The 26,591-nt window shown below is 40.8% G+C and overlaps 1 protein-coding gene across 6 annotated transcripts in view; it reads left to right on the top strand.

Moving 5' to 3' along the window:
- The window catches only part of SYNRG (synergin gamma), a 44,433-nt gene extending 18,785 nt beyond the window's left edge, over positions 1 to 25,648 (top strand). For 4 of the 6 annotated variants that reach the window (XM_074596255.1, XM_074596258.1, XM_074596257.1 and 1 more), the window contains 11 exons: positions 1,460 to 1,578; positions 1,758 to 1,820; positions 4,255 to 5,199; positions 13,968 to 14,570; positions 14,923 to 15,086; positions 15,833 to 15,886; positions 16,625 to 16,721; positions 17,009 to 17,157; positions 20,032 to 20,142; positions 20,601 to 20,636; positions 21,685 to 23,360. In XM_074596255.1, the coding sequence (XP_074452356.1) occupies positions 1,460 to 1,578; positions 1,758 to 1,820; positions 4,255 to 5,199; positions 13,968 to 14,570; positions 14,923 to 15,086; positions 15,833 to 15,886; positions 16,625 to 16,721; positions 17,009 to 17,157; positions 20,032 to 20,142; positions 20,601 to 20,636; positions 21,685 to 21,816 (2,473 nt within the window). In that variant the 3' untranslated portion in view covers positions 21,817 to 23,360. Of the gene's footprint in view, positions 1 to 1,459; positions 1,579 to 1,757; positions 1,821 to 4,254; positions 5,200 to 13,967; positions 14,571 to 14,922; positions 15,087 to 15,832; positions 15,887 to 16,624; positions 16,722 to 17,008; positions 17,158 to 20,031; positions 20,143 to 20,600; positions 20,637 to 21,684; positions 23,361 to 23,658 lie in introns of those variants that run through there. The other 2 variants (XM_074596254.1, XM_074596259.1) reach the window with 2 other exon arrangements.
- The last annotated feature ends 943 nt before the right edge of the window (positions 25,649 to 26,591 follow it).

Genomic DNA, 26,591 nt, shown 5'->3' with positions numbered 1-26,591 from the left:
AAGTTTAATTTTGCTGTCAGTCAATGCCACGTGTATCTGAAGATGCTCTATTTTAAGTATATTTCTATTAGACGTCATTTTGCAATTAAAGCTATTGTTACTGAAAGTTTTAATAGAAGCATTGTTTGTAAATTCCACAATGGGAAATAGGGGATCATAAAAAATAAATAAATTTAAAACCAGTGTTTCTTTTTCACTGGAGCAGTTCTCTTTATTCAGTTGTAAAAGCGTTCGGTTTTGAACAGAATGTTACAATGAGCCATAATCTAATTGCTTATGGAGCTTTATTTAAAAAAAAGCCATCTGTAGAGTACAGCTGATTAACCATTACATTTGCCGAGGCTGCATATCTAATAGCCTGTTTTGCAGTGATGTGACATTTAATTACGTTACCATAAGCTATATTTTTTGAGATCGCCCTGTCTGTCTGCAAGCATCACAGACCATCATTAGCACGTGTGTGCAAGTGCTAGGTTTGTATGTTGCTTGTAGGCTGCTGATAAGGAGATTTAAATGGCTCTGGAAAGATTCTTGCTTCAGGCCAAAGAAAGCCATAGAAATTCATTCACGTTTTCAATGTGCATAGTATTGAATGACATAAACTAGAGGTAAAATGCATTATTCATATGTAAAGGATGTTGTTCTCTAGAGCTGCCAAGGTCTGATAAGGGGGCTTGTGCGGAGGGCAAGCAAAGCTCTCGCGAAACGTCTTTTAAATCTTACAGCAGTTGCTAACATGGTGTTAGGTTATTATGGCAGGTTTACTATATAGAGTGTGTTTATGTGCAAAAAGATTTGCTTGCGTAACTGTGGCCTCATCCTTATTTCGCTGATTAGCTAGCTACCTGAACTCGCTGATCTGCACTGACTGAAATTCAAAGTTATCCTTTCCTTCCTTTTGAACAGTGGTTCCACTTTATTCTCTTAATTTTGCAATATGTAATGAAATATAACCAAAAGTAGATAAGATGAAAGTATGGAGCTGGCAAAATCTCATGCGGTTTTAGCTCTTTACAGTATCTAGTCCTATCAGCAAGAATTGTCCTTGCGTTGCCCTGGGCGAAGTGATTAATTAAACAGCAGTGATTCCTGTGTGCTTATTCTCTCCCGGGCTAAGAATTCCCGTGGTGTAAAGTTCACGTGTTTTGTTCATGTTTTGGTACAAATTAAAATCAAGAAGGGTGAAAACTGACTTCTGGCCTAAAGATATGCAATTAGGTGAGATAAAGTGCAAATTCACCCATCAGTTACCCAGCTGCCTGTTTACATTCTCTTATTCTTAACAGATATTGAGGTAGTTTAATCAGGTTCTTGATTAAGAACTCTTTAGGGTACAAGCTTAGGTTTAGTGATCCAAATTGTGTAGTCATAATAAGAGGCTCCTCCAGATAAAACCTGGAAACGCAGATCTCTTACGGTTAAATTAAGGAACTTTGCTTTTATCTCTTTTTGTTTTTAGTGTTCCTTCTTTACTAATGCCACTGCCAGGTAATAAGACGCTCACGTCAACTGATAAGTATGCTGTGTTTAAAGGAATTGCAGCTGAGAAGCCTTCTGAAAGTACAGCTACTTTTGGAGGTAAAGGCAAAAATATGCAACCACTTTGAGAAATTTATTGCAATATTTCATATATCTTGGTTTTAGCACTGGTAAAATGTTAATATAAAAAAAATCAGAGAAGTTATGCCGCTATAAAATTTAGGAAAGAAGTTCCTAACATCTTTATGTAAATTTATTTCTTCTCTCGTGTTCTCTAGATTGTGGAGACAAGTATAGTGCTTTCCGTGAGTTAGAGCAACCATCAGAGAGCAAATACTTAGGTAAGCAGTGGGTTTTTTTGGAACGGTTTTAATATGCTTTCATGATTATTTTTTTTTTTTTTTTTTTTAGCAATTGTCCATGAGCTGCAGAATTTCCATTGCTAGAATTCTAGAAGAATGGTGCTTCTGCTCTAAACAACTTAGCAGGAAGTATCCTGAAAAAACAGTGCAATATACTATTGGAACAATCTACAAATTGTACTTCTAGAAGATTGGCATCTCTTTTGGATGCTTCTGAGTTTTATTTTAAAATAACAATATGGTAGGAATTTGTTCATTTTAAGTATGGAATCGTGTATTCTTAGAAGACAGAATAAGATGCTTCTGGACAAAATGCAGCTTATTTCTATTGTTAGGGCAGAATTTAAACTTTTCATGGTCTCTGGTGCTCTAAGAATAAATCTGATCACTTATTTTGAATTTTGTGTTTAATTGTTTTTGATTGGGAAAAATAAAACCTAGATGGCATCTGAGGCGCAACATCTGTGTAATTACAAAAGCAGAGTCTCCCTAAGCCGTTTCCAGAACTATCTGTGTCTAACTCATTTATGTGATATAAGTGGTAACCAGTAGACAGATCAGAAAATGAACATATTACTAACTTAACCTGACTTCCACAGAGCTATGTTATACCCAGCATTTTGTTTCATTATTAGAAAACAACTTTAGATTCTAGACTTGAGTTCACTCCTACTCCTCCTTTTTCAAAGATGGAACTCTTTTTTTCAGACACTGAGTTTCTGAAACTTCTGTAAAGTTTTGTGAGGTTCTTATGCTCATTACCTCTTCAGGGTTAAATGCATGCAATGAAATGAAATAACATTTTATCTCTTGCCATACGTGTTCTAAAATATAGAAAATTTCTGTATTTGCCTGCTATCCAGGTCTGACCTCTCTTAACCCTTTCACCAGCTGCTTACATTTCTAACGGAAAAGTTTGCAATTCATCAGTAAGTTTAGTTTGCTGTGATGTTTTAGGTTTGATCGTGGAATAGCAATTTCATGAATATTGGTATTGTTGCTGGGCGAAGTGAATTGATTTGGAGGGGAGGGAGAATGGAAGGATATGTTAGGTATTGTCGTGGTCCTTTACTACCACTATAAAGAATATTCTTTTAAATCTTGGTTTATCTAATTTAAAGTATGACGCTGTGTGCTATCTTAAGAATTAAATGTTAATGGTGTACTTCTAAAATAGAATGAAATCTGTATATTGGACACTTGTCTTGAAGTACGCATCAATACTTTAAATTTACAAGTAGCCTAAGTATGTACATGCTGGTGAATGGGTTAAACTAAACATTTTTCATGTTCAAAAGAAATTGCTTTATAAAAAAAAAAAATAATTGTGTATGAACAAGAAGAAACTTGTAAAATTAGTACACCAAAATATTTAATGTAAATTCAATGAAAACATTCTTACCTAATGGCTAATCAGTTTTAAATTATAATCCTTACATAGTACTATCTTACATTCAGTATGTAGTTAGACTAGAGATCGGCACATTTTATGATTAATCGTGCTGAGTTTCATGTGAAACTCGGTCTCCAAGCCTGCTAGTAAAACTGTAATCAGCCTCAGCAGAAGTCAGAAGATGCTGGAGTTATGTTGCGTTTACTGAAGTTCTGATCACTTAACGCTAGAGTATGTTTAGGTGGACCTGGCAGAAGGAAAACACGATAGATTAAAATGAGAGCTTAAAAATGTTCTAAACCAACACATTAGGATCACTGCCTTGCATTCCTCTTTGTTTGAAGCTTTGTCTCTTGCCCCCGGTGGGTTCCCCATTATGCCCAGTTGGATAGACTTGTTGGCTGGCTACCTTCTTTTAACTGAGCTTTGTTCAAAATGCCTTCAGCCACCAGGCAAGTCTGGCTGGTGTCTCCTGTGTTCCCCTGTTGGCTTACCAGCAGGGCTGCTTTTGTCTCAGCCCTGTGCTGATGCCCCAGGAAGAAACTGCATTTGGGAAATATTTTGAAGGGAGGGAGGGGGAGAATTGCTTCAGTAAGAAGCCAAATACTTTATTGGGATAAGCGAAATTCAAGATTACATTTATTGCTTAGCAAATACGGGAAGGATGAGGTGGGAAAAAGAATGGAAGCTGAATGAGACAGTACTGATCACCTTTTGCATCAGTCATGGTGTGTTTTGATATTAACTCAGTGCAAAGGGAATTGAATATGACTTTGAGGCTATTTGAGAGACTTAAGTGTTTGCTGGAATGAATATTAGAATCACTGACCTTGAAACTTGTGTGGTTCATAGAAGTTGAGTTTGCAGTTCTACGTGCATCCTGAGGTCTTAATTTAAATAGTTTGCATAAAACCTTCTGACACTGCATGAGATAATTTGCTTGCTTGCATGGTGTGAGTATGATGTATTTGTTGTCACTGCAGTGTCTTCTTATTGTTTTTTCCTTGTTTTTATTCTCAGGAGATAACCTTGCAGAATTCAAGCCTGCAGGAACCGATGATGGTTTCACAGATTTTAAAACCGCTGATAGTATCTCACCATTAGAGCCACCTACGAAAGATAAAACTTTCCCCACATCCTTCCCTTCTCTGCCCATTCAGTCAAAACAGCAAACACAAGCAAAGACCTCTTTGAATCTAGCAGACTTGGATCTCTTTTCCTCTACTGGAGAAAACAAGCAGCCATCCTTTCCACCTGCATTCAATACATCAAAATCGGGCTCCTTTCCTCCACCACCCCTTCCATCTGCCCAACCAGCACCCAGCAAAAGTTCAAGCTTAGCTGATGAGTTTGGAGACTTCAACCTTTTTGGGGAGTTTTCTAATTGCGCATCAGCTGGTGGACAAGATGACTTTGCAGATTTTATGGCTTTCAACAATAGCAGTGGATTTTCCGAACAAAAACCAGATGACAAATACAATGCGCTTAAGCTAGAGGCTGGTCCCGTTCCTCAGTCTGGCTCGTCTGTCAGCACGGTGAAGAGTGGGCAGAGCTCTGCCACCGCTGCTACGCCCACCAAGTACGATATCTTCAAACAGCTTTCTCTGGAAGGCTCTGGAGCAGGCTTTGAGGAGACCAAGGACAACACGCTTTCTTCAGTGAAGAGCGATGATGATTTTGCCGACTTTCACTCTAACAAGTTTTCTTCCACGTGCAACAGCGTGGATAAGTCTCTGGTGGACAAAGTTGCAGCTTTCAAGCAGGCCAAAGAAGACTCTGCTTCGGTGAAGTCTCTGGATCTCCCTTCTATTGGTGGCAGCAGTGTTGGCAAGGAGGATTCTGAAGACGCGTTGTCTGTTCAGTTTGACATGAAACTGGCTGATGTGGGAGGAGATCTTAAGCATGTCATGTCTGATAGCTCTTTGGATTTGCCAACAGTTAGTGGCCAACATCCACCAGCAGCAGGTGAGGAACTGGTTAGATTGCTCTGGTAATGTAGGTGATGGGAGATTTCGGTGTTGTTCTGTGTGCTAAATTACAGTATTATGCACTAGTCTTTCAATAGTGAAAGACTTCTAAATCCGTGCAGCCGCTAGCCAACAGCCCCTTAGTAGGGCAGTGTTTATTTTTTGTCTTAGATGACTATAAATAGATTGAACAGTTTGAACTCCATGCCAGTTTATTTTTGAGATTTGACAACATCATATTACTGGTACCTGTTAGCTGTTGTCACTTAAGGGATTCGAGTGGAAAACTTTCTAATGCAAACAATGTCATTCCATTTATATTAGCAAGATGAATGGCAGAGTCTCACTATAATCTCTTGGTTTCAACAAAGCATTTGGCTTGGGGATTTAACCCGCTCTGCGCTTCTAAAAGGGTAGGCAGAACACTAATTTGTGCTGTTAATGAAAAGCTGTCTAATCAACAGTACTAGTATATTCCCGTTACGGTGGGGCTTAATCTGTGTAGCTAGTGTATTGCAGGACTGCGAGTAGAAGTATTGCATAAACTTTTTAGAGTTAAAACCCGCGTTGGAATAATTGTGCAAAGGGCTGTTAATGCTAGTTTTGTAATTGGTAACTCTTGGCCCTAAATTTAAAACCACAGGACTTTATCAGGTTTTCACCTTCTTTAATTTCCCTTTATGAAAGTACTCCTGAGAGAGTGAATTGACCATCTCCGATCTGATTGCATATCATACAACAAATTTCCCAAGTGTCCTGCTTTTTCTTTTCATATGTACATAGGAAGATAAGATGTAGTTAATGCTCTGTGGCCTTCAATAATACGGGAACTGTTACTGTGTTCGAGCGACAAGTATTACGCAGTCAAAGGCTTTTCTGAACAGGGGGGAGCACACAAACTGCAAATGTAAAAGCTGTTACTGCAAGAATTGGTTATTTCCATATGAAATATTTCTTCCAGTTTTGCAGATATGGGTAGAGAAAATACACAGTACTGTAATTTTGCATTATATGATATTTTTAAGTAGGGGAGAGAATTGAGTTGGCAACTTTGACATGGAAAATACTCTATAACAGGGTACAAAATATCAGGAATAATTTATTAGCAAAGACATTTAATTTTCATATTACTGCTTGGTAAAATTCCAAGTTGAGTGAGCTTTCAAAAACGTAGCACCTACAGTGTATTCTTGAATGTTTACTTTGGTTTTGAAAGCACTTTTTCCTAATATTTTTCTAGCCTCTTTTGGTGGTAGTTTGACTTATGTAGCTCTTCTACAGGATGTGAGCTTTTGCCACAGCAATCAGTGATTAATAATTGCCATTTGTGGCAGGAAAGACTTTTTTGGTTTGTTTAAAGGGGTTAGCTGATCATATGCTTGTTGCTAAACTTTTGAACTCTGAAGTATTAATTAGAAGCTATTTTTATTAAACAAGTCTGTATTCTCCTATGGTGCCAAGCTAGATGTTTTTCCACAGGGAGAGTTTAACTCCATTGAACTCAGTTTGGATGTCGTTGCAGAGCGTGCTCTGGACGATCTGTTATGAGTACTTCTCTGCTCATGTGTTCCCATATGTACGTTTGATGCATTTCAGGCTATGAACTGTTGGTGTTCAAGTCCTTTTTTTTTTTTTTTTTTTCAGTTTACATAACTTAAAAAGCAGATTTATCTTTTTTCCCTCTTAATCTTCTTCGATCTGTAAATCTAATGTCCAAAAGGGACAGTATCCCTTTGTCATCCTCACTGGTGAGCAATGGGAGACCAGTCATGGGGAGCCGTATGTTTGCACACACCGTGTAACGTCTCCAGTGAAACAGCAGCGGGACAGAGGTGCTGATAAATGATTTGACTTTTCTGACATACCCATACAGAGGTCTTTATCCTTTGGCTATGGAGATTTCACGTTGCGTAGCTTCCAGGTATGGGCAGGTAGGTTGCTTACGCTGGAAATCAGAAAGAAATCATGAAGTTGCTTCCCGTACGACAGACTTTGGTCTCTGAGGGAAGAAAGGTTTTGAGTTTTGCTCTCTCCAAAGGGGATACTGTCTCTTTAAACTTTGCTATAGTTCTTTGTGTGGAAGGTAGATTATACTAATGTTGCCTGATTTCTCTTGCATTTACTTCGTATAACCCTTTGAGCACTGGCTGCATGCTGTTAGTTTCAACCAGGCTGCTTCTTTTAAACCAAATTTACGTTTTACTCCAAAGCATTTTAATTAGCACCTAGTCATGTTATATGAACCTAATTTGGTCTGTGTCCTGCCAAACGTCGCAGCGAGGGCGAACCCTCACCCGGGTGTTCTCAAAGGGTTATCCATTTGCTGCACTTGCGAATCTGTAAAGTACCTTTTTCTTTGGCATTATTGGAGATCTCTGTATATTTTAATCAACTTCAGGTTTTTTGCTGCTTTTCTAATGTCTAATTTCAACTAAACATTTCCTGTGTGAATGTGCCTTCTCAGATCTGCTTTGATATCTCTCTTCTGCAAGTATTGACCTGCATGCTTTATTCTGATAACGCCCTTACGAGCTCCTATGTATCACTATCTTTTGTGATCTGTAAGTCCTGCTGTGTTAATAAATATTATCTTGGCATATTTTGAAAATGTGGGGATGTGTGTGATTTGTTGCAAACCAGCAATGTATTTCTTTTTCCTGAAAAATACAAAGTTTAAAGTTATAGTATCCCCTTAAGCTGGCGGGTGCCTTTGGTGTGGGTGAGCTTCTTTCTCCTCTTCCAACGCTTTGACCTCGCTCCCTGTGCGCTTCTGCAACTTTACAGATCAGGCTAAACAATATATTTTTTAAAAGAGCAGTTTGTGAGAGGGATTTTATTCGAGGAGATGTGTGGATGTCAGGGTTGTTTCTGTGAGTTGGTTTTGTGGGTATGGTGGTAGTTCAGACTGAAGACAGGCATAATGTCTTCTCTGTCCCGTTGTCTCCTCATCTGGATTTCCCTGCTGCCAGCCGCGGTCGTGGTACACCTTTGTGAAGGGGCCCTGCTGGAAAATGTGTTGCTATCTAGGCCTTTATGAGTAGGAGCCCATTAAACTATATTCTGATATTTATTTAGCTAATCTAGAGTGAGTTAATCGGTGCCCCACGGTAAAGGGCCCTGTTTCCTTTTTCTGTTTGGGAACTCCTGGCTTAGTAAATGTTGAAGCTTTCAAACACGTGTCACATAATTAACGTCACTTCGAATTCCTCCAAATCCCGGGCCACTAACAGTTTGGGATTAACGTCAAATTAGCAGACAAGCTAAAAATAATTGAGATGTGGAATAAAGTTAAAGCATTGCACTGGCCCAAACTGGGTTTTTGTAGTTCTTTGCCGCAAGAGCAAAAACCAGACCAGAAACCAGAATGTGTTTTCTCTTCTTTACACTTCTTGAGAGATTTTAAAAGGGGAAAAAAAAAAAACACAAACAAACAAACCCACCCCTTTTTCATTCTGGAGAAGCAGTAGGTTATGCCTAGCCCTAAAGCTTTTCAAACTGAAGGCTTGAACACAAACCTGAGGGACTTAATTCCGCAGGGCTTGTGCTATTAGTATTTGTTCAGTTAATCATACCTGGAGGAGCGAGAATAATGTTCATGACTCTCTTCTTTATTACATTTTTTGTCCAGACTTGACAGTCAGATTCACTCACTTGCTCTCATTTAGCAGAATTCTGCAAATAGAAGAGTTTAACAACACTTATTTACTCTGTGAAGGTCTCTAACGGTGGAGGGTGTGTATTTTCTGAGCGCCCTCCGAGCCCAGCCAAAGGGTGCAGAGACGGGGCTGCAGTCAGCTGGCTCCACTTCCAACGCACGCTCAGGGGGCCTTTATTCTGCTGTGAAACGTTATTTATCATTATCATTAAAAAATAATTAGCGAATTCTTTAATTCCCCAAGGTTTGAAGGCTTTTCTCTCCTTTTTCCTTCATTTTAATTTATCTTACAGTCATCGTTCCTGATGGTTTGCACCTTAGCCGTGCTAGGTACTGCCATTCTTTAGCGAAAGTAAATTGGAGTAACTCCCTTATCGTTAGCGCTGTGCCAGGCTTCACCGGCTGAGAAATGGCCTTTGAATGTTTCTGATTGCTGACAGGTACGACACAGAGAGCAGCAGTATGTACAAGCCTCTGTATTCTTCCAGTTTCCAACTTTATCAGGTGAAGCCCCACTGGAAGCGGTAAGGAGGGGGGTGCCTGTCCCCGACCAGTCTCCGGACTTGGTCCTCAGGCTGCTGGTGATGCTCCCAGTGCAAGAGCTCTGGGGTTGATGCTGTTCCCGCTAGGAACAGAACTTGCTACCACCTGCACTACCCCGACAATGACAAAGTGACACAAGAGTTATATTTATTCATCAGAATTTAATACAAATTGAAATATAAAAACTTCAAAGTCTCCTATGCTGGTTAAAAACACTAAATATATTATAATCTTCTGAATTGTCTTTTTCAGTTTTCTTTAGAATATCACTAAGGCTGTCAAGGGTTTTCCTTAAATGATTAAACTGTTGACATTGAAGGCTCCAGCTTGTAAATTGCCTCCAGCCATAACTTAATCCTTGGTAGTTGAAATGAATTGTTATACTTGGCTGAAATGAAGGATGTCAAGTTTTCCTGTAGATGAGATAACACTGGGAAAACAGTGTTCTAACTGTATTTCACCCTCCGTCAGTATTCCGTAGGTGCCTTGGCAGCTACTGCTCTGCCTCCCCAGCGGCGGCGTGGCTGGCTTGTGTAGCTGTAGCTGTCCCCAGGTGAGGAGCAGGCAGGCTGGACTGTGGCTTTGGGAGTTCAAAAGGGTTGGGAAGTAAATGGTAAATATTTCAAACCTTTTGCTTTGGAGGAAATACAAATTGGGGTTTTGTTTCTAAAGCTTTCGGAAACTTAACTGCGCTCCAGCATGACTCTGTGAAGATCACTTTTTCCATTCTTGGTCCACTAGAAAATATTTTTAAGGGGAAAAAAATGTGGTTACGTGATATTTGAATGGATCTGACTTTGATTTTTACAGACACACATGCAGCCATCTCACCCTGCTCCCATCTTTAGGTGATCTGAGAGTCTCTGTCCAGTGGATTCAATCTGGGCTGTGTTTCCTGGTCTCACCAGGGCAAAGCTGACGGTGCCAATGATGTGTGGCTTTAACTCAATTGGGAGTAAGAGCTTTTTGGATTTTTATAACAGAACTAAACTCCAATCTGTTCTGTTGTTTCTGAACGACACCACAGGATTGCTACTGAGATTACTAAGGAGTACTGGTTTATGATGATATATTTCACTGAAATCTGTTGATATATCTCTTGTGATAGGATTATAGGATTCCTAACGCATGATCAGTTTAAGATTTGCCCTGCTTCCACAGGGAATTTGCTGTATGCTCTCTAAAAAATGGTAACTAAAAAAAATCACTTTTAACTTTACAAAAAAAGATTGCGTGTCCTCAAAACAAAGCGTTTTTGTAGAATCTTGAATGGGTTTAGTTTTTACTCATTTTTTTGGATAAAATTTAATGCTTCTCATCAGTTCAGAATCTGTTCTTACTAAAAGTGTCCTCCAGAAGGAACTGGCGGGAGCTCCGTAGTGTCCATCTTCCCTAAGTGTGGTGCTTAGACGTAATTAATTTTTTTTCCCACTTAATCATCTCTTGCTTTGAAAAAAAAGTACTGATACACATGCATCTTCTTAAATTTTGAATGGCCATACCAGCAAAATGAAGCTTTTATTACAGCAGAGGCTAGAACTGCAGCATTTTAACTAGAGCTTTTTTTATTCATTAAACGTATCTGTGGTCTTTAAGACAAAGGCTGTTGGAGGAGCAGTTCTTAACACCGCTTAATAAAACAACTTTTTGCCGGTAATAAAGATACCCGCATCACAAGTTCTCTAGGGCCAACAAAGAAGTGCTTTTCACGTGTAAACTGCTTTTTTGCTTATTAGTCTGTGGGGAGTTGCTCTGCTACCTGTCGGGGGGGGGAAAAGCTCTTTTCATTACGCAGTGAATGTGCTTGGAGCTCAGATCAGCCTCCGGTTGGGCCGTAGCTACGACAAAGGTTATGATTTTACTTCCTGGATGCAAAAGCATCTAACTTGTGGTAAAAGATTCTATGAAGTGCGGTGCATGGCACAGCAAAACATCGGTGGTTTTGCAATAGAATAAAAATTCTTATAAAACCTAGTTTGCCTTGGGTTATGGACAGCTGCGCATACATTCTTATTTTTTTCATACTTCTCAATACTTCTCATACCGCGCAGTCTTGGACTGGATCTGAAAGGTCCCTTCCAACCTAGACAATTCTATGACTCAATAAATTGTTTTAGGCCTGCTTTAGCCGTAAACACTTTCTCTCTGAACACGGTGTTTTTCCTGTAATATAATACCCCTAGGAAAGTTTACTCACCAGAGTTATCCTTTCATAACTATCCAAATAAATAAAATGTATAGAGTTGAACTGTTACATTTCATCTCAGCTTTTAGACCTACGCAGATGGGTTTCAGGTCTGCGTGAATTCACCTAGAGAATCTTGAATCTTAGTTTGTGAATAATTAAAATACTGTTCTGCCTCCCCTGCCGTGACCTATTGATGGCGGTTGAGGGTTGCCACCGCAGCTGCTGGCTCTGCCTGTCCCCGAGCCAGGACCCGAGCAGGGGGACTGTGCTGACCCGGGCCTCTGGGATGTGTTTTCAGCTCAAACTCTTACCAGTTATCAAAGAAATCATTCACAACAGGTTGTGCAGAGCTTCACAGTCGGATCATCGCTCTTTCTTTTCATTTCCTGGTGAACACCCAAACAATAGCCGTGCTTAAATCTTTGCTGGGTTTTGGAGTCAACACAAATTGAAGGGGGAAAAAAAAAAAAAGAGAGAAGGAGGTTGCCTAGTATGCTTTTCAAGATCCCAGGATTAATTACAGCTGGCTAACATTTTGGAGGTTATTCTGGCACTCTTTAATGCTAGCGAAGCTTTCATTTAACTTCTTTAAACAAAACCATGTATTTGAGAGCGCAAGGTGTGGTTTCTTGTGATAAATTACCGATCCCTTGCAAGTCAGCTCCTTTTCACCTCGCAGCCTTCTTTCTGCTCAGTTTTGCCATAAGCAGGTGATTTCATCTCTCGTCTGTTTACCCTTCTGTAAACTGCTTGCTCTACAAATTTAATATTCGAAATGGCACTTTGAAATCTTGCTGTCTGTATGCAAGGTGCTAAGGTTCGTTAGTGAGCTCCTGTCATGTGCAAATGCCGCAGCTGCAGGAAGATCTGATAGATGACACACCGAGCCTCGCTGACCCGTGGCAAGGGGCCTTTTATTGTTGTAGCCATGAAACTCTAACATTATATTGTATATTTGTTGGACTTTTTAATTAGCTATGTATGTGGGTCATGCCTGGAAAGCAGCCTAAAGCGGAGCCTGCTCTCCCCTTCCAGTAAAATGAATAAATGAAGGCAGAAATGTTTTGTTAAAATGGTTTAATCCTGGGGCTGGTGTGGCCAGATTGAATAACGAGGGCAGCTGGAAAGTCAGCTTCTTCCCGCCCTGGCTGTATTAAACCCAAGTTGCTGGTACTGTGTGCCAGCTGGTTAAGACCATAATGTTTATCAGAAGAGTCTCAGCTAAAAGCATGCTAAGAGAATATATTTTCTGGTTTGGGTTGGCTTTACCTCGAGACCGTTTGACCCTAGGCACTGAGCAGCGGCTCAATGTCTGATCCAAACTGACAATCCTTAATGCTGGAAAACAAATGCCAAATGTAGTATAGTAGAGCTTTTTTTTTTTTTTTAATGCTTTAATGAAAACTCCCCAGCCCCTGGCTCTCTGTGCCTTCGCTATGGATCAATCTCAGTCTAGACTAACGTGAAAGATCAGTTGAATGAGTAGAGGACAAAGCCCAGCAGCCCCTGGTCGCGGTGCGGGCTCCATTGCTGCTCTAACGTGAGCAACCAGGCTGTATCTCATCCCTGCTCACGGCAGTGAGGAGAACCTGTTGGCCCATAGAATTGCCAGGTGAGTAGAAATGTTTGGAGCTTTTTGCAAAATAACTGGCTTTTTCTCTCTACTTAACCAAATAAATAGTCTGTAAAAGCTAAACCACGATCTTCGCACTGTTCGCGTCATTCCTGGAACCCGTAAGTTTGAAGAGTCGGCCGTGTGGCACTGCAGTAATGGCGATAAGCTTAAACAGGATTTCTATTTTTTTTTTTTCAAATTCTTGCAGCATATTTTATACATTATTTGTATCAAAGCATGAATATAAAATGAAAGTGTATTAATACTTTATTGGAGGGAATGGAAAAGTTAGCCCAGTCTTCTGTGTGGTTGGTTTTGATAAGATGAAATAATGCGATGTTTGAGTTGCTAATGTTTACGTTTTGATTGTAGATTCTGCCGCCAGCATCGGAAAAATGAACTGGTGATCTGTGCAGTCTGTACTGTCTAGAAACATTTATTTATATTTATATATTTTTTTTTTAGTGTTTCTTCACTACCCGTAGTGGGATGGTGACTTTCAGCTTAAAATATAAGACAATATTCAAAGGTCAAGGCTTACATTTATTAAATGGTAAAATTTCTGTACTAAATGCTTAGGTATTTTTCAGATCTATTTTTTTTTTTTTCCCCAAACTCCAGTTTAAGCCTCGTTGAAACAACAATTCACTGTGTTTGTTCTCGCAGTTCTTTAAGACTCTTGGCAAGTTGATATTGTTTTTGTACACTGTACAGAGATTAATGTTTGAGCTTCAGCTTCTAATGGTAGGGGTTTGTTTTTCTCAGATATAGATGACTTAAAATGTGCCCCATTTGGAAGCTACAACAGTGGGTCTGCAGTCAGCAGCCTGGCAAGCTATGACTGGTCTGACAAAGAAGACATTCATCCGGGCAAGAAGCTCTCCTCCTTTGTCCCGTCTGCAGGAAGTGGATCCTCTGCGGCAACTTCTGTTCTTCAGAAGAAGGAGACCTTGTTTGGCAGTTCAGAAAGCATTACCATGACAACAGTTTCCAAAGTGACAACCTTTTCCAGTGAGGATGCTTTACAGGATGTTTCCTTTGCAGCCTTTGCAAACTTTAAAGACTCTGGACCAATATCTAGCGGTCCAAGTGATGATGACATTGGAGACTTCGGTGATTTTGCAAGACCTTCATCAGAAGCACAGGATGCGGCAGCAGCAGCTGACACAAACCAAGAGGCAGATTTCCTTGCTAGTGGTATCTCTTCTGAACTGCAAAGAGAGTCCACAGATGACTTTGGAGAATTCCAAAGTGAAAAGCCAAAAATCAGCAAGTTTGACTTCTTGGTGGCGACTTCTCAAGGCAAGGTGAAGTCTAGTGAAGAAATGATCAAGAGCGAGCTGGCTACCTTTGACTTGTCTGTTCAAGGTAAGCGTGCTCAGGGTGGAGGAAACCCATAACGCATGTGTTTATCAAAGGCTAATTTTTACAATCAAATTATAAATTAGCCAGTGGGGTTTGTTCCAAAGGCTACTGGAAACAAGCTGAATCTTCTCATTGATTTCTATTGCGTTTGGAGAAGGTCTTTTTCTAGAAGAAAAAATTTTGTGCCAAAAAAATCGTTAAGAATTGAGGAACTGGGGAAATTTGCACCAGTCACCGAGTAAATAGAAGGCTTTGTTCCTCTGGAGTAGCAGGGCATCCCTGCTACTTTATTCATTTTAAATAGTCCATGCCTTTATGATTAAAAGACTAACTTGTTTATATCCGAACTTTTTAGGGTCTCATAAAAGGAGCTTAAGCCTAGGAGACCGAGAAATAAGTCGCTCTTCACCTTTACCGGTTTTGGAACAGCCATTTAGAGATCGTTCGAATACTCTAAGTGAGAAGCCTGCTTTGCCTGTCATCAGAGACAAATACAAAGACTTGACTGGGGAAGTTGAGGTAAGGAAGTACCGGGAATACAAGTAAATTGGCAATGACTTTCATCGGTGTGATACCAAGGGTGTTCTGTATCCCAGCGCTTTGGGACTTTAGCTCTTTGAAATTAGGGTATGATTCTAAGATAGCATCTAGATGTTTCAATGGGAAACTGCTCATAAAGGAGGTGTCTCCTCTCCTGTCTTTAAAGTCTTGTGAAGGGGGAATAAAATGCTCTTGTCTGAAAGTCAGTCAGAATCACTTGACCTTGCAGTCTAAGCTTGTAACTGGAAATTAGTTACGACTTAAATCTAATCCCAGTTTTGGCACCGAGACCATTGGCTTTTGGAAATGGCTTAACTTTTTTGGCTGTGTGGTAGTTATTTCTCTTGCTCATCTTCAGAATGGATGGTGAAAGGACTTGGATTAAATTCTGCTAATCCCTATTTGTAGAACAGCAGACCTGTAACAAATGTGTCGGGAGTAGATATGTGCAAAGCAAACTTTTAACCTGTTCATATATGTTCTTTCTTTTGAAACTAGTTCTAACTCCCAGAAATCAAATTTTAGAGTTCAGGTGCAAAGAGAATATTTAAAGAGAGTGTGTGTGTATGTGTGTGGGGGGGAATTAGGAATAGGTATGTTAAAAGTTTACATAGCTAATCTGCAAATAATCTCTTAAAATGCCTGTTTACTGTATGTCTGTTGCGATAGGAGAAAGGGAAATGAGTGTAGGACCGAGATTCAGACTGTCCTTTTCTTTCAAATAGGAAAGCGAGAGGTACGCGTATGAATGGCAGAGATGCTTGGAGAGTGCCCTGCAAGTAAGTGTCTGGTCTCCTCCGAAACCTTCTCCTCCGTCCTGTGGGTACCACCTCATCCAGAGTTTAAGCCTGTATAGGCACAGAAAGGGTGTGAATCAGCCCGAGTGGATTACAGTTTTTAACCCAAAAGCTGTCACACAGCAGAAGCGTTACCTCCTCGGTTTAAGATCCTGTGCTAATCTCTCTGTCACTTCGGCTTTAGTTTGGCTTTTGCCTAAATTTTCAAGTTACCTAGTTAATGCGGTGTTCCCATGTTTTGGGTGCCCAGTAAAGATACCTTGTTCGAGGCACTGATACCAGCTGGCTCCTCCGCGCGTTTTGTGAAATGGGCTTGTGTAATGTGCTGTGTGGAGAGGCCATGAATTTTCTGGTCACGGGTGTCAGGTGTTTCACAGCCAGATTAGTTTTCCTTAAAATTTCTTCTTTGCGTTTGAGTATTAGACAGCCAAAACTGTGTATGCTATTATTAAACTAGATTGCAATGCACGCATACTCTTAAAACTATTATTTTGGTAGTGAAAATATTTGGGGGAATACGTTAAGGTTTTAAATGTTCCTATTTTTCCCCTGATCTAGTTACAGCATGAATGTACAAAAACATGGGATGAAGCACGGCAATTATTTCTTATTTAATTTACCTCCTTTTTTGTATAATAGTTTCTGTTGGGGCCAGCCTTGTTCATAATGATTATTTTAAAGTAGGTAACACCGTAGTTTTATGAAATTCATTTCCACCAGGTCATAAAGAAAGCGAATGATACCTTAAATGGAATAAGTAGTTCATCCGTTTGCACTGAAGTTATCCAGTCTGCTCAAGGCATGGAATATTTACTAGGTATGTTTTAATTTACCATGTCTCTTACATTGAAAGTTCTCCTCTGAAAAAACAGTAATATATAATCACTCTTTTCAAAACGGTATTATTTTTTAGCTTAATCTTTGCCTGCACCGAAATAACAAACAACTCTTCTGCTACATAACTGTAATTACTACTTCGAAATAACCGTCCATGACCACCTTCCGTGTGCCTTGCCTATTTTGTGCTATTTCTGAGCTAAAATATCAGGAACCTGTGCTTGCAGTGAATTCTCTGCAATCCTCCACTGTGTTTTATATTGACAGGGGTTGTTGAAGTCTACAGAGTAACAAAGAGAGTTGAACTGGGTATCAAAGCAACTGCCGTTTGCAGTGAGAAACTCCAGCAGCTGCTGAAGGATATTGATAAAGTGTGGAACAACCTAATAAGCTTCATGTCACTTGCTGCTTTAACGGTAAGACCAAAAATAAGCTATGCCTTTACTAAAAAAAAAAATAAAAAAAAAATCATAATTGCATGTAAAATGACTTCACGGGGTGTTCTAACTTTACAGTATGTATTTTCCTCTTGCAAAATGGAAATGTGCTTATTTGTGATATCCAGTTCAAAGCTCCCTGTATGACAAGTTTTACTTATGTGCAAACATGATGTTATTTTACTAAATATCTTAATGATTTAGATGATAGCCTGTGTGTCTGTGGACCTCTGCAATAAGGGAAATTTAGTAAAATTGAAATAAGTGATTTTATGAAGCCAGAATAGTGTGGACCTATCTTGTCTTTGTAATATCTCTGCAATTAGCTGTACTGCTCACAATACAGGAGCACACAGTGGAGCAACACAGGCATAACTCAACTGTTTTCCTTTCTCTCTGCATTTGGAAATGCCTGAGTTTGTTTTGGTTCCTGCTACAGCCTAAATAGCTTTTCCTCCTCTGAATAGAACCACCAGAAAAAGCTCCATTGCTCTGACACAGCTTGGTAGGAGCTCGAGGGCTTTCTACAGAACCGGGCAGGGTTGCAGGGAGTGATGGCGAGGGGCTGCCTGAGGGGTGGCCTTTGAGAGAAAGCGCATCCCACGGGAAGGGATGGGAAAGGAACTGGGAAAAAGAGGGGCACACTGGGCCCAGGTACAGAATACACACAATCAGAAGGCAAAAAAATCACCTTGCCGTTAAATACCTTGCACTTTTTTGCATGTGTATGTTGCAGGAATTGCAATGTGCAAAATGGCTTTCTTTACCGGTGGTAAAACTCAAATTTTTAGGGAATTGTCGGTCTGTAGGTGCCTGATACTGTCTTGCATAATGGATCCCTTTAGCTCATACACACCTCTTTAACTCTCAGTCAGTAGCAGTACCTCGCATCAAGCATCAATAAGGAGATCATTACCATGGTTATGTTTTCATTGAACATTTTAATTTGTAGCTTCCTTCTTCCAATGCATCTGTAGCCACTAAAGATTTTTTGCTCCCCAATTAACGCTTATTTATAAGTCAGGCCCAGAGTACTTGGTCTCTGCTTGAAAGAGCCATCTTCAGCTCCCTGTCGTTCCCTGCAGAACAGGTACTATAGATCATCAGTCCCTTTTTACACACCTTTTACACATTTTTAAACCTCTCCAATACAAACAGGGGTGGCAAGCAGGTATTTTTGGTGTTGTCCTGTGTTGCACAAAGCCTGTCATAATGTGAAATTTATACTTTCGATATTTTACTGCTTGGCAGATGAAGTTGATAAACGGAGACTCATCTGTTTGAACTCGGGCATTGTTTATAGTAACAATCTAAAAAGCTTTCAGGATCCTCTCTTGGTTTAAGCAAGTGGATTAAAATTTAGTTCTTAAAATGCTTTTCCTTGGAAGATTACAGGGATTACTTTAAAGTCTGAAGCGTGGCCACATGTTCTCTGAGCTACGGCGGTGCAGATAAATTTTAAACATATTGGGAGCAGTGAATAATGACTTCTCCAACACACACAATACCCCTGAAGTTGTCCGAGCTACCTCCTGTAGCGCTCAGAATTGTCCCTTTCTGTGTTTGCCTTCTCTGCCTGGGTCACTGGAAGGTGTGCAATCCATTCCTTCTTCCCCTGGTCTTGCAGCCACGCATCCCAAATGATGCAGAAGTGCCAATTAAGTAGGAGAAGTATTCTAGCTCAGAGGCATGTGCTTGGAAAGGTTAATTTTATCTTTTAAAGGATTTTGTTACAAGGTAATTTTATGCACAGCCTTGTGGTTTTTCACTGCAAATTACAGGATGACCTTCTCATTTGCTTCACTCATGCATTTGGTAAACAAATATTAGAGTGCCTTTATTAATTTGATTGATCTACTTAAAGATTAAAGGGTGTTTTTTTCAGGATTCCAATTATTCTCCAGCCGTTCAGCAGGGGAGCGTGATCGGCATACCCAGAGCGTGGATTAAGAGTACACGTGTTCTGGGATCACACCATTTTTTTTTATTTTTTTTTAAGCTTCTTGCATTTTTAGTCATTGTTTTCATTTGCGCTGCTATCATCTTCAAGCAAAACTTCAACAGTTTTATACCACCCTTATGCAAAGTTTTAAGTTATCATTTATCTTCTGGCTGAAATGTAAGACTGCGTACCAGAAAAATGACTATATTCACTTATTACTTATTTCCAGGTTTATTTTCCCAGCCTTTCCCTCTTTTTAACCTGAGCTCGTGTACGGCTGGTGACTTTAATTCTTCTATGGTTTGGTTAACCGTAATATCCCATTTTGCGCTGCTGCGCCGTATTCTAGCTTCAGGAAAAAGTTCAGGAAGAATAACAACTGCCCTTTTTTGATCAGGCAATAATACGGAATTTGGGACAATAAACACTGGTACAGACACGGCTTCAAATGGCAACTGGGGAAAGCCGTGCTGGCCGCTGCCTCCTCTCCTGCAGCTGCACAAATAGCCGTCGCACACCACTGTTTATCTTCCTCCCGTTCTTCATACGCTGCGGCTGAAATGGAGCGGCCGCTGCCCACGCTCTTTCCTCAGAAGTTTCTTCCCCTTTTGATGTGGGAATGTGGAACTTAAGAAAACTTTCCTTTGTAGTCTTAACCCTTTTTTCAAGAGCGCGAGTGTTATAAATTAATGCTGATGGAGGCTGCATAGCAGGATCGCGAATACACACTAATGGCTTTGATTAAATCACGCGTCAATCTATGAGAAAAACGTAACATGTCATCCCTGCCATGGTGCCGGTGTGATACCATGGCTCTCGGTGGCAACCGGATCACGGAATCATAACTTTTATCATGATATCTGAAATCCAGTCACTGAAAACGCCTAAATTTTATTGTCTTGTTTCTTTAGCCAGATGAAAACTCACTGGATTTCTCTTCTTGTATGCTGCGTCCAGGGATTAAAAACGCCCAAGATCTTGCCTGCGGGGTCTGTCTTCTAAACGTGGATTCAAGAAGTAAAGTAAGTACAGTGGCCTCTACTGTTACACTCATTTTTAATTTACAGTTTGGACTTTCATTTAGGCCTTGGGTGTATTTAAAAAAAATTTCATGGCTGTAACTTGTAAATGGAAGTGGCAAAGGCAAAGTCTGACCTATAGGTGGGACTCTAATGGCCAATGTCCTGCCTTCATTGGGCTTTGGGGATGACACAGACGTAGTTAAAGGGATGAGGAGTTAAATTGTTCATAAAAGGGAAGAAACTGGGATACTGAGACTTAAAAAGTATATCTATTTTTTAAAAAAAATAAAAATCTGTTAATGTCTTCTCTTTATGAAATGCATCTCTGAGGCTCACCAGGAGGGGAGTATTGCAATGAGCAGAGCTGGGAGGGAATCCCAGGATGTGTACAGAGTAATGCCAACCCATTAACATATATTGGCAGTTTTGCTGACTTTTTGGTTTCAACGTTATTTCAGAAAGAAGAGAAACCTGTGGAAGAGCTTCCTAGAAAAGTATGAATCTGTAAAAAACATATTCCTTATAGAATCATTCTTAGTTGAGTGTGGAAGGCTGAACTGCTAACTGGTTTCAGCTGTCATTCTCAATTGTACCAATCATGAATCCTTTTCTTCTAGTCATTTTTTGTGACCGTTAACACTTGATCTGATCAACTAACATGCGCTAGAGCCTCCCCTTTGTCTTGTCTGCATGCTTGTATGTCGTGAATAGCTTTCTGGTTTTGTGCTACTTCTGTGTGGTAGAAAATCAGTGAGTTTCTGAGTTTGTAGCTGCCTGTGTGTCTGTCGCAGGTTGGGGGGAACTGTCGGGTTTTTTTCATACAAATATTGACTTTTGGCTGTATGTAGTAGGCAATGGCATTTTTAGAAATCTCTGCAGGAAGCCCAGGGTGTGGGGAACAGGGTTAGAATATTTTTTTTTTAAATAGGTGGCTGTGAAGCATTGGAAAGTATCTCCTAGCAACAAACATCGAGATGTTTTAAGCTCGTTCCTGGCTTCGCACGCTCTGTTCAGAAGCTCCTATTGTAAAGCAGGTTTTAATTAACAGAACTCAATTCTGTTTAATTAGCAGAAGAAAGTAGACCAAATTCAACCTAAAATAACACTTAATACCAAGAATTGCGCCTGCCTGAATCACAGCAAAATTTGACCCAGTGAAATAGATGCAGTAGCTGTGTCCTGGATGGCAGAAGCAGCATTTATCTTGCATGGGCACGTCGCAGAACTAGGAGATGCATGAAACAGGGTGAGTTCGTTGCCAGGTGTCAGATCAGACGACGTGCTAATCGGATGGCTGCCCTAACAGGGGGTGTGTCAGGCAACGTATGCGCCAGGTGTGATGTCAGGAGCTTTTGCCCACCTGCAAACGCTTTGCAGGCTAAAATAAAATATTGTTTATTGGGTGGTCTGTTCAGAGCGAGAGGGTCCTACCGTGCTGTGCCAGTCTGGGGCGATCCCTGCGCACTCTCCATTTCCCACTCTAGTTTCTAGATCCTGGAATAGATGAGATTGTCACACTTGTTTCAATTCTTGTTATTTTAGGCCTTTAATTCGGAAACGGATAACTTTAAGCTGGCGTATGGAGGGCACCAATACCATGCAAGCTGTGCAAATTTCTGGATCAACTGTGTGGAGCCGAAACCGCCAGGTCTCATTTTGCCAGACCTGCTCTGAAAGCAGTTGCACTGAAGACGGAGTATCGGGTCTGATAATGCGGGAGACTGGGGGTAAATTGTGCGTTAGGGTAAGTGGAAAGGCTTGAGGTGTGGTTAGTGTTTGAAAGGTTTCGGTTTGATTTCTGTACAGTAATGGGCTAAAGCCACCGTCGCACGTACAAATGTGCGTCGCATACACACACACTGCTCATGAAGAATTTCACTTGAAATGGCCAGGGTTTCAGAAATAACCAGAAAAAAACTGTAGTGTGGCAAAAAATGTGGCATGTCAGTCGTTCTCAAGCTGGAAACGGGTTAGTCTTTGTAACAAACCAGTCTGCTAACCGGGTGCATAAACCTCTGAGAGAGGCCAGTACCGAGCTTCCAAGAAAAACTGAAATGCTAGACTGATTTGCATAGAAGTGACCACTTAAATACTTGAAGTACATAGTTGCAAACAAATCTTTTCTTTAATGTTTTTGGTATACGGACCACGATGGTTTTCTTTCAATGTTTGCTGCTATACTATTGCAATGCACGAGGCACAGTAACTTTCAAGGCAAAATGAATTATTGACTTAGAAGGAATGAGACTGCCTAGAGCCATTGTATATTTATACTTCCACTGTTCTGTATTTTAAATTATACTGTATTCGTCTGCATAGCTGGGTAGTAGTGGGGGATAAGGACTGGAAAACAATACATTGAAATTTTCCCTATCATATCTGGAGTCCAGGCAGCTGGATTTTAAAACTTGCAATCTTTGCGAATCTGTTGTAAATACTCCTTCCTTGGGCCTGTCCTGAACTGCAGGTATGATTTGTTGTGTTTCACCCGACCCTTTGGTAGTTGTGCGGCTGCATCACTGTTGAAAATCAGGCTCTACTGATACAGCGTGTCTGCCCCTCTCTATATAATACCTTTTTTCTATGTTAATATGCTTTTCTCGATGGGATGCCTGTGTGTAACTTGTGCAGTCTCCTGCTATCTGTAATAACGTGTTTTTCTGACTCAGAACTGGCAGCGCGAGATGCCCCTTAGCTCCTGCTCCAGGTGGGTGTGATTTAACCCCGAGACTTGCTCTTCTCAAGCAGGCTATTTTTCGAAGCAGGCTATCGCGCTCCTGCCCTTTCGTTGCTTATGGTAGGTACAGCTCCCTGGGCTGGAGGAGGTTAGTATAATAGACTGTCACCAAATGTGACCCATACATCTAAAGTACCCCGTTCGCCCTTCAGATACCATATCCACACCACAGTGCTGTCAGCTTTAGCGCTCGTTACAGAATTTTAAACCTAGTGGGAGCCTCATGGCATTATTTTATGAGCCTTACCGCTATACGGTCTTAGTCTGCAGTGAACGAAATGGGGTGTATAGCCATCAGCTACAACTTGCTGCTTAATTCTTTGACTTAAGTTTCTCGGATCTCTAGAAAATCTCCCCTCTCTCCAAAGATACCAACAGCTTTTTCCAAGTTAATCTTGCCTCCGTTGTAAGTAGCTGGCAGTGACCGGTGGTTGTTTGCTGAAATAGAAATTACAAAGAGGAAAAATGATGCTTCGTGTTTAAAAAAAAAAAAAAAAGGCTTAGTTATACTAAACTATTAATTATACCAAATGAAACAATCTTGGCTAATAAGAGTGCTAGGTGTCTGGCCCCTTATTTACACAAATTAAAATAAATCTTCCTGCTGCCTGAAATTAGCTCATTCATAAAATAAGCAACTTGTGCCTCCAGTCGCAAGCTCAAGCTAATCAAGTGGCAGATTTTTCAATCGTGTGACAGTGACTGCCTGCCTTCTGTTGCCCAGTAATTATCAAAAAAAGGGCAGTCACTCATCGCTTGTTCTCCATTTCATTTATTAGGTGTGAAATAGTTACAGCAGCCAGCGCCGTCGCTTTTGACCACATACATTGTTTTCCGCCGTAATTAGGGGCCGCTGTATACATCACCAGGGCAAGTATTCCCATTGATGTTTGGGGTCTGCTCAGCACAGAACGCCTGCGCTCGCGTTTGCATCCTGAATTACAGAAGCACTTCAGCATTGTCTGACTTCAAGCAAATGCTTCGTCTTGCTGCAAGCGAGGGAACTTCTCAAGTGGTTTTGAGTATCTGGCTGACGCAAAGGCTGTTGCTTATGAAAACGCTATTATTAGGAAAAGGGAGTTTATTGTTAGCCTGGGTTTCCACCACAGTTCCTGAAGACTTAGCTAGATAGGATTTTTTTTTTCTAATTAAAAGAGAATGCCACAAATAAAAGAGGCCACAACGTGAAACTTAAAGCAACCAATATTTCAAATGCAGTACCAGCTTTGTTGTCATAAAAGCATTTTTCAGTGATGTTTTTCTTGTGCTGGTTAATGTACTCGGTAAGCAAGTAAGTTCCCCCTGTAAGATGCATCCAGCGTGTCTTTTGGCCCATAAAAATAAGGAATCGGCATTTACAATTATAATCGCAGCAGAGCTTACTGAAGTATGACACTAGTGCTGGCTTGCTCCCTACAGAAGGGAAAGCAGCAGGCGACGTTACCGCGTTCATGGCAAGCAGAGAGCGTCCTTCTGAACTGAACACCTTTACGTCATGGGAATACACCAAATGTTTTGGATGTAGATCCCCTCGATAAAGGCATTGCACAACAAGGATCATCTCCCTCCCTTATCCTAGTCGTTACAATGACTCACTGTTGCATTCGGCATCTTCTCACAGGCGACGCTGCCAGCCAAAGCCCGGTGTCCTTGCAATCTGTATCCAAGGTTACGGTATTTTCTACAGTGCGTTCTAACAGACCACGTTCCCCCGCTTCCTTTCCGCACAGGCGAATGGACATGCTGCTGCCTTTCGCTTTGGTTGTGTTGAATCCCGTAAACGTAACTCCTTTGTCTGCATGTCTCTTTTGCTAGGAACAAAAGCGAGAAACGTAGGGGTTTCTTTATTTAATGTACGCGTTCTCTGGAGCTGCCTTGGGATTACCTGTGGAAAGTGGGTTTTCTATGTATTTGTGTATATTTGGAATTTTAAGAGATTATTCGCTTGGTTATTTAATGTATATTATTGCTTTACCCAGCTGTATTCCTGATGCTTCCGCGCTGTCTTCGTGCGGGGTGGTTTTTCCTCGGGGAGCGAACCGAGCGCTCCAGCCCGTCCCCTGCCCCTCCAGCGCCAGGTTTGGGTTGAGTGTGTCCCAGATCGGCTGCAGCCGCTCCGAGGTTGTTTGTGGCATAGGAGTTGTTGTTCTGTTCTGCATTTGACCCTTCTGCTGGCTTTTTCCTCTCCGGCAGCAGCTTCTCTTCACCTGCGTTTGTTTTGAGCAGCTCCTTCCTTGCAATCTGTGTGGTATATACGAAGTGATAGTGAAGTTCAACCTAAGGTTGAGAAGAAGCTCATGAAAACCCAAGGAATGCTCCAATTTCTAGTTAGCTACATGTCAGATTAATTAAACTTGAAGCAAAAAAACTGCCTTTTCAATAAAAGCTGCTATTGTACAAACTACTTTTTCTTTAAGATCCACCCCCCACCCCCCCCCGGACCTGTGTTTTATTCCAGTTCTCAATATTAAAATATGAATGTCATAATTTTATGAAGCAAAGTGGTCAGAAAACTTCTCTTTATATTGTGATTCTTTATTCTTCCCTCTGGGTGAATGTTGTTTGTCTTCTAGAAGTGGTTTTGCCCTTAGTAGTTGGAGCTGTTTCGGTTCGTGCTACGCTGGAGTCGCTGCTGATATTTTAAATCCAATGAGAATAAGTGTTATTAATTGACTTTAGTACTTTACTCCCTTAATTATTGCAATGATTTATAAATCCTTTGTTGAGATTCAAACCTTGTTTTCAATAAAGAGCTCATTTCATATCTGACCAACCCGTGGAGTGGCTTGTTCCAGGCTGCAGCCAGAAACAAAAACGCTTCTTGCTTTTTCCTTTTCCTGCTTGTTGGTGCCCAAACGTTGTCCCCTCCGGCGGGAGGGAGCTCCGCGGGCACTGGCTCCTCCACAGGAATACACGGGCTGGGTGAAACCTTCCCCGGGCTCGGGAGAAGCCTTGAGAGGTTGGCCAAAAGTGCCATAAAGGTAATGAAGCTGCAGAAGCGAAACCTTCTTTGTGGTGGGTACGTGAAAGACGTCTCACCCAATAACATAGACAATTCTGCAGGCGCTTAAGATATCGGCCATTTGGGAAAGCCTCTGGGGAGCAGGAGGAACGATCTTCCCCACAGATCCTGCTGGTGTGGTCCCAGCGATCCGGAGGTAAACTGGGGCTCTGGCTGTTCTTTGGTTTCCACAGATTTGAGGATGCATGAAAAACTGTGTTTTGAGGGGTGGGAAACCAGCCGCTTGTGTAAAGTATCTTCTCCTCGAATGCACTCCAGAGGATCTTTTGCAAAGAAATACCTACCAGTATTAATGCCATTGCGCTTCTCCATCATGTAATCTCTAATGGGTATTTCAGGTGAATTCTTTATTTCATAGTGCGCTTTATTAGGCAATTATATTTTTTTATGGGTCTAACTTCCCCTTTTGTTTAAGAGTTAGTCTTGATGCTTTCTTGGCTGAAAATTAGCAGCTTCCCCTCCCCTAGGGACTAGGGCAGTGTGCGTATAAAGTCTATATAATAATTCAAAGTGGAGAATTTTTTTACCTCCCGGTTTTTATATAGAAAATACCGTTAAATTATACATAGTCCATTTTCTAGGTAAAGTTTAATTTTGCAAGCAGGTTTCAGGTTTTAGTATTTTTTTTTTTTTTCCCCCCTTTGAAATATCATGCTTTCAGGATGTCTCCAGACTAATGATTAGTCTTTG

The sequence above is a fragment of the Larus michahellis genome, chromosome 7 (genome assembly GCF_964199755.1).
Source record: "Larus michahellis chromosome 7, bLarMic1.1, whole genome shotgun sequence".
Taxonomy (NCBI): Eukaryota; Metazoa; Chordata; class Aves; order Charadriiformes; family Laridae; genus Larus; species Larus michahellis.
The sequence above is the reverse complement of the archived record's forward strand: the minus strand, read 5'-3'. Positions and strand labels throughout refer to the sequence as shown.